The sequence below is a fragment of the Thamnophis sirtalis genome, unplaced genomic scaffold, assembly GCF_051295495.1.
Source record: "Thamnophis sirtalis isolate CommonGarterSnake01/CBP01778 unplaced genomic scaffold, rThaSir2_p1.2 scaffold_11, whole genome shotgun sequence".
Lineage (NCBI taxonomy): Eukaryota > Metazoa > Chordata > Lepidosauria > Squamata > Natricidae > Thamnophis > Thamnophis sirtalis.
The window spans coordinates 7,413,126-7,421,293 of NW_028261391.1; the positions used below are offsets into that span (position 1 = coordinate 7,413,126).

The window sequence follows — 8,168 nt, forward strand, 5'->3', positions numbered from 1 at the left end:
GTGTGGACTTCAACTCCCAGAATTCTTGAGCCGGCATGGGAAACTATGGCCCTTTTATGACTTGAGCAAATTCAACGTTAGTGCGACAAGTGGACAAGATTAAAACAGACAGACACAGAGAATATCTAAAGCATCTTCCTAGTGGCTGGTTATTTATAACTTGGAGATGGAAAGGAAAAATTACACTCTACTCTTCTGAAAGATAAGAGAGAGAAAAATAAAGGCAAAAGGGAAGGGCAGGATTTGACAAGGTCCTGCAGATCAGAGAGACAGCGAAAGACAACGGATCCCAAACAAAACTTCATTAAAATTATTATTGCCTTTATTTTGCCATGGCGCACAGTCCATATGGCCCATACACGCACTCTTACACATGCAAGCTTGCCAGCTTCACAAGGCAGCCTCGTTACCCTACGGCTCAGGCCTGCAGTGGCTTTTGGAAAAGGAAAAGCAAATGCAAAACAACAACAACAAAAAAATCAAAACAAACAAACAAACAAAAAAACCCACCAAAAACCGAAAAGAAAAAAAAAAGAAAAGGGGGAAAAAAAAGGAAGTGTTCCAGTCTTTTTTTTTTTTTGGCAGCAATCACAGCGTGTGTCAAGAAAAGGAGAGTGGGGGGGGGGAGGCATAAAACGAGACGGGGAGGAAGGCCTGGGATGCACTTTCCCTCTTCCGCCCCCCCCTTCTCCCCCCACGCAGCCTCTCCTCCTTTCAATCCCGCTGGGCCGGCAAGCTGCCTCAACTGGCTGTCCATCTGGGTGATCTTTGTGCAAACTCGTGCTGGCAGGCCCTGGGATGGGGAAGGCCCGGAACGCCGGAGGGAGAGAGCAAAGTCGCTCAACGTCCTGTCCTAAAGCCACCACCGACGTCACAGTCCCGGTGCGGCTGAAGCCAAAGAAGCAGACGGCTCTTTTATTCTCCCCGGCAGAAAAGACGTCTTGCATCTGGCTCCGAATGGCGCACAATTTTTCAAGGCCACGGAGAGGAAAAATGTCCAGCCAGCTCCATGGTCCTAGCGTGGGGGCGACACGACTTCAACTCGTTGGGCTCAGGGCAACGGTTCCCTCTTGGCCAGGACGGAGGGGACAAGGCCACATTTCTGGTTGGTGATGATGCCAAGGAAGGCCGCGTGAGATCTCTGAACCTCGGAAGCCCACGGAAGCTGAAAGTCCCCCGTGGCGCCGCTGGAGGCAGATTATAGGGATGGCGGTTTTGTGTGAACGAAAGGGACGATGTGCAGAGAGAGGCCTCTTATGGTTCCTTCCCCAGTAACCTGTCTTCAATATGAAGACGCTGAATTGTTGGCGCGCCACTTCGAGAACGCCGCAGCAGAAACGAGGAAGGCGACTTCTTGCTGATATGGGAGTGTCTTTTAATCTAGCTAGGGTCATCCTAGTCCGTTCCGCCATAGGTCTGTTGGCAAACCGAGAAGCTCCCCGCCCCGATAACGGGAAGGGGGGGGAGGAGGATGGAGAAGAAGCCCCCTTCCTCAAAATCAGGAAGCTGGGCAGCACCGCAAACTAGAATCCTAGAGAAGTGACCCTCAGGGGAGTGGGATCCGTTCCAAAGGCAGAGTCCTCCGTGGTCAAACCTGGACTGGCAGAGTCTGGTTCATTTGTAACCTCATGTCCTGTATGCTGCTCAAGATCTTCTTTTGATGTCCTGCCAGCGTCACCCCTATCCTGAGCAGGTCCCTAAAAAAAAGACAATAAGGGGGGAAATGAGTTAGTAGGGTAGAAGACAAAATATTTCCAGTGGTGGAACTCTTTGGCCCCCGGAGATACCAAGAAGACATTTGGTTTCTTCACTAGAAGGAAGTTCTTGAGATGTTTGGTGTTCCAAGCTTACCTCCCCATCATACTTTCAAGTCCTTTGCTGGATTTGTATAATTATACTCAACCAGAGATAAAGCTGAAGGGGTTGAATCTGCTCTTCCAAGCCACCAAAAACCTAATCAAGCTTGAATCTATTTGAGGAAATGCTCAACTCTTTACGTTGAGCCAATTAAACTAGCACAGGCATTACGTGATCTTCAGCCTTTGTCTCCTATCTGAAAGCAATACAGGTAATCCTCATCTTGTGACAGTAATCGAGCCTGGCAATTATGGTTGTAACTTGTGACGGTTGTGAAGTGGATCATCATGTGACTAACTTAATTTTACTAGGGTTTTTGTGGGATGGTTGTTACATTAACGTGGCAGGTAAGAGCACCATTTCTTTGCTATGGACTGGGTTCTGAGGGAAATTGGAAGCAAGCACCAGTTTCTGGAAAAAATGGGGGTCATGTGACTAGACCTCATGGCACAGAAGGGTAGGTTGGTTGATGGGTACCCAAAATGTGGTCCTGGGTTGTTTGTATGGCCACGGAAACTTTCGAACTGAATTGTGAGTAGCTTTTGAGGGGGTTTGTTGTAACTTCAAACGGCCACTAAGTGATGGTTGAAAGTTGAGGACTGACTGTATGCAATGGGACAATTGAACCCAAAATTTATGTTGCTAAGTGAGACAGTGGTTAAATGAGTTTTGCCCCATTTTACAACCATTCTTACAGCCGTTGTTAAGTGAGTCAGTGCAGTTGTTAAGTTAGTAACACGGCTGTTAAGTGACTCTGGCCTCCCCAGTGACTTTGAGAGTCAGAAGGTCGCAAAAGGGGATCCACAAGCATCATAAATAGGAGTCAGACGTTGCCGAGCGTCTGACTCTCGATCGCGTGACCAGGGGGATGCCGCAACTGCCGTTAAAAGTGTGAAAAACGGTCGCAAGTCATTTTTTTTCAGTGCCGTTGTAACTTTGAATGGTCACTAAACAAATGATTGTAAGTTGGGGACCACCTGTATATGGAGAATACTCTTTCACTGATCTGGCAAAAACTATTGAAAGATTGCAAAGGATTCTGACCTTTAGAAATATTCCACCAAAGAGCTTCCAGAGGTGGTAGGTATTCAGCCGGTTCGGACCGGTTCACCAGAACCGGTTGTGGAAATTGCGGGTCCCTGGTCTCTATGCCATCCTATTTAGGCACCTTTTCATGCTTAAAAGCACATGCGCGGAAGGCCAAGCACATATGCAGATGGGGTGCACACAAGCACTCACATTTGCGAACTGGTAGGGAAAGTAAGTGAATACCACCTTTGAGGACTTCCTGAGATTACGAGGGATGAACCAATTTTTCATGCCATAAATGGCTGACTGGGATTACACTCCATGCCTGCCCATTTCTGCTTCTTTCTTTCTTTCTTTCTTTCTTTCTTTCTTTCTTTCTTTCTCTCTCTCTCTCTCTCTCTCTCTCTATCTCTCTCTCCCTCCCTCCCTCCCTCTCTCTCTCTCTCTCTCTCACACACACACACACACACACACACACACTGACAAATTGCACAGCAAAACTGATCTCCACTGCATGGATGCAACAAGCAGCCATTTTGTGGAACTGATTCTATTTCCACCTTTCCTGTAGGAGAAAAGGGAAGTATACAAAGCACCGTGTCTTTCAATTTTTCCTAATGACAATAACAATATGAAGAACAGTTTCAGGAACTGGGTATGTCTAGTTTAATGAAAAGAGGGACTAGGGGAGACATGATAGCAGTGTTCCAATATCTCAGGGGTTGCCACCAAGAAGAGGGAGTCAAACTATTCTCCAAGGCACCTGAGGGTAGAACAAGAAGTAATGGGTGGAAACTAATCAAGGAGAGAAGCAACTTAGAATTGAGGAGAAATTTCCTGACAGTGAGAACAATTAACCAGTGAAACAGAAGTTGCCTCCAGAAGTTGTGAATGCCCCAACACTGCAAGTCTTTAAGAAGATGTTGGATAACCATTTGTCTCAAGTGGTGTAGGGTTTCCTACCTAGGCAGGGGGTTGGACTAGATGATCTCCAAGGTCCCTTCCAACTCTGTTATTCTATTCTATTCTAACCCTATGAAATAAATAGAACTGGGGCTTTGCTCCTCTTTTTTCCCCATTTTTTTTGCCTTTTTAAAACAACAACAACCAGTCTTAACACACCTACTGTATATAGTTGCATATAAGCCCATCCAGTTGAGGGATAAGCCAACCCTCAATTCTATTTTAATTTTTTTTATCAAAATTTCATGGAAATGTACCACTAGCAAACTTGTATTTTTTAAAAAATGGTATTTTGATTAAAAAAATTGGGGGCCTGCTTATCTGCTGGGGGGCTTATACCTGTTAATAAATTCTGGAAATAAAGGTACTTTAAAAAGTATTTATGCACACACACAGACACGCAGACACACAGACTGCTTTTTAAATTAAATATTATATTATTATTCAGGGATAAAGCCCTTCCGCAGATAAGCTGAATATAGCCCTTTTCCTACTTTGTGAGCATCAAAGGCTGCATAATGCCACATAAGCATTTTAAATTCCTTCTGTGTTTTTAAGCTTTATATTTGTCACACAGTTTTCCTTGTTTTAGATTGTTGCACTAGTTCTAAATGTTATACTTCTCTTTTTAATGTAAAATGTTCTGGGCTCAGAAAATAAATAAACAGACAAGCTAAACGTGCTTTTTTTGGGGTGCATTATGGCCTCTAAACGTTTTGGCTTTTCCATGAGTAAATATAGTAGATGACTACTTTGTTTTTTCCCCCAAAAAACCCACAGAAAAACACACCAAGATCATATTCCCCAGCCTTGCTTTGGAGTTTGTTTATATATTAGATTGATAAACAGCCTCAGATAATGTTCGTTTATTTGTTTTATAGGTCAACTTTCATTCAAAAGTTGGACAGTTTACCTAGCTTTCAATTTTTTTTTCTTACAACAACAATAACCTTATGGGGTGGGTTTTCCTGGGGGAGAGTGAGTGGTCTGAGGGAGGGGGTGGTGGAACTAGAACTGAGGAATCCTGGGAGTTGAAGTCCACAAGTCTTAAAGTTGCCAAGTTTGGAAACCCAGGAATTAATGTGAAGAATATTCTTAAGTCCTAACAAAAGGCTGCAGCCATTTTTTTTCCAACATTGAACTATGCAAAAAAAAGATTGCACCTTTTATTTTGCATTCCTGATGCACAAGATTCATTTATTTGGAAGAAAAAATTGCTAGAATGAAACTAAGTCAAAAGACCCCAAAAAGTTCAATTGTTTTCAACCAAGGTTTTAGTTAGCCTTAACTTCTGGTTTAGCAAGATGAGTATTTGTGGGCCTAGGTATTTGTGTCTTTACAAGGAGTCTTCGACTTATAAGGTAAAGGTTTGCACATGTGTGCTAGTCGTTCCCGACTCTAGGGGGCGGTGCTCGTCTCTGTATCAAAGCCGAAGAGCCAGCGCTGTATGAAGATGTCTCCGTGGTCATGTGGCCGGCATGACTCAACGGCAAAGGTGCATGGAACGCTGTTACTTTCCCACCAAAGCTGATTCCTATTTTTCCACTTGCATTTTTTACATGCTTTTGAACTGCTAGGTTGGCAGAAGCTGGGACAAGTAACGGGAGCTCACTCCGTTACGCGGCGCTGGGGATTCGAACCGTCGAACTGCCGACCTTTCTGATTGACAAGCTCAGCGTCTTAGCCACTGAGACTTTTTCTTTTCTTCAACTTACAACCATCCATTTAGTGACTGCTTGAAAATATAGCTTTGTGGGGAAAAAAATTACAACTGGTCCTCAGACTTATGACTGCTGCAGCATTCCTGCAATCACGTGATCAAAAGTCGTTTGGCAACCGACATGTATTAATTATGATGGCTGCAATGTCGTGAGGTCATGTGATTGCCACTTGCGGCCTTCCCAGAGAGCTTGCGATAAGCAAAGTCGGTCTGAGGGAAAATAGGTTTGCTGAAGGACTGTATGATCCACTTCACAGCTGCCATGATTCTCTTAACCACCATGGCCAAAAGAAAAAAAAGATCATAACATTGTAACTTAACAAATGTCTTGCTTAACGATGGAACATTCTGGTCCCAAATGTCACATAAAATGAGGACAATGAAAAAATCAAGATGGTGGCCCTGACCACACAACCAATGTCTTTTTTTTGACAGATACACAAAAGGGGGAAGTCACACAGCTGCAGGCACTATCTTTGATTCTTCCTTGGGGACACCCTGTGGAGAGAACCCTAGTTGGAGGACTGGCTTCTGAATTATTTGATTATTTATTTAAGAGCCAACAGTGGGATTCCCTTAGATTTATCACCGGTTCGCAACTGCGAGGGTGCACACTTCTGCGCATACGCTTTGCTCATGCATGTACACATATGCACGGCATCGAAAATGAGGCTACGTAGGACATTTTGGAGCCTGGGAGGGTGGGTGGGCAGTCCCATCTGCAGTTCGGTGCTACGGGTTTGGGTCAACTAGTCCGAACCGGCTGAATATCACCTGTATTATTTTATCAAGTGAGTTTCAAAATAAGATCCATATCAAAAACTGAAATTCGTTTGCACAAAGAGATTTCAGTTATCCGTCATCATCATCACTGCTAATGCTGCTGTTGTTCTTGATATTGTTATTATTATTGTTGTTGTTGTTCTATGTATGAAGTTTGCCAAATGGTTCCGACTCAGTTTTTGGTAGTTGTAACCAGGGATCTCTAACCTTGGCAACTTTAAGACTTGTGGACTTCAACTCCCAGAATACCTCAGCCAGCTTTGCTGGCTGAGGAATTCTGGGAGTTGAAGTCCACAAGTCTTAAAGTTGCTAAGGTTGGAGAGCCCTTGTTGTAACTATCACCTCCTTCCCACTACAATAGCTAAAGATACTTTCCCAAAAAAATGTTGAGCCTGGTAGCACATTTTGCGATCAACAAATGTTATTAAAAGTTAGAAGGTCCTGATTTTCTCTCTCTCTGTCACCGTACACTAGGGGTGGGCAATTACTTTCTGCAAGGGCCCGCATGAGAAACTGGTACTGTTATGGAGGGCTAAAGCAATAGAGCTGTGAAGGTGCATAGGTACCACATCAATGCACATACGTAAATTGAAAAGAAAAATAGCAGGTCACCTTCAAAATAAAACCACGAAGGCCGGACAGGGACAGTTAAAGGGACAGATATGGCTTGGGTCTATAACAGACTCTCTTCCTCCTACAATGCTAGTACAACAGATACTCTTGTTGTATCTGCACTATTCCAAGCAGTGCAATTGTTGTGATGGATGAGTTGAGATCCTAGCCCAGGGGTCGGCAAACTTAAACACTCAAAGAGCCACAAAGGTCCTAACTGGAAGCCCTCCGTTCAATTCTGAAGCCGAACGGAAGTCTGGTTCCCTCACCATAGAGTCTCCTTCTAGCACAACGTCCTTCTTCCTCTTCCTGAAATCCCTATCAATCCCTATCTATTCAGACACATTTCCCGATTTTTGATATGGTGGCAAAGAAAGAAAAGAAAAACCACCAGGAGCTTCTGCCTTTTAATAACATTTGTTGATCAGAAAAGGTGCTAGCAAGTTGTTGTCATGATGATCATGATCAGATGTGAATTGCTACCGGTTTGCACGAACCGATTGTCTTTGGTTCTGCGAACCGGTAATAAAAAAGAAGCTTCTGAGGATCGTGTGGTTCAGCGAGATTTTCGGAAGCTTTCCTCCCCACTTTTTAAAGCACTTTTTATGTCCGACCAGTTCAGGTGAATAGGTAGTAAAAAATGCTTTAAAAATTAAAAAAGGTTGGCCATGCCCACCCAGTCACATGACCCCCTCACCAAGCCACACCCACCAAGCCACGCCCAGAGAATCAGTGGCAAAAAAAAAATTTACATTTCACCACTGATCATGATCATCTTTCTTAATTTCTTGTCAAATAGGCATCTGTGATTAGGGATCATGTAGGTTTATCTTCTTCAGATTGATTGGTGGGCAGATTCATGCAACATTCTTATCAGATCAAGAAAGACCTACTAGATCTCTGTATGCATGCTAATTGTGTTTAGGGTTAACCTTTTAGTTTTTGATGTTGGTTTTTGTTTTTGGGCTACCTGCTGTTCGCAACCATGACTCGTAAATCAAACAGGCGGACATATAACTTGCATACATAACTCAACAAACAACAGAGCGATTTATGAGCTCTCTCTCTCTCTTTCGTATGATTTAGCGTGTTGGGCAAACTAAACCTGTATGGATAGTTTATGGCAAATGACACAGGTAAGTCCTTGGCGTACTATTGTAATGGAGCCTGAGCCTTGTGGTTGCAAGTCGTGGCAGTTGTTATG

The 8,168-nt window shown here is 43.8% G+C and overlaps 1 protein-coding gene across 2 annotated transcripts in view; it reads right to left on the reverse strand.

Moving 5' to 3' along the window:
- Positions 1-304: 304 nt before the first annotated feature.
- Positions 305-8,168, reverse strand: part of EPHB3 (EPH receptor B3) — a 155,647-nt gene continuing 147,783 nt past the window's right edge. For both annotated transcript variants that reach the window (XM_087725155.1, XM_087725154.1), the window contains one exon: positions 305-1,697. In XM_087725155.1, the coding sequence (XP_087581281.1) occupies positions 1,589-1,697 (109 nt within the window). In that variant the 3' untranslated portion in view covers positions 305-1,588. The remainder of the gene's footprint in view (positions 1,698-8,168) is intronic.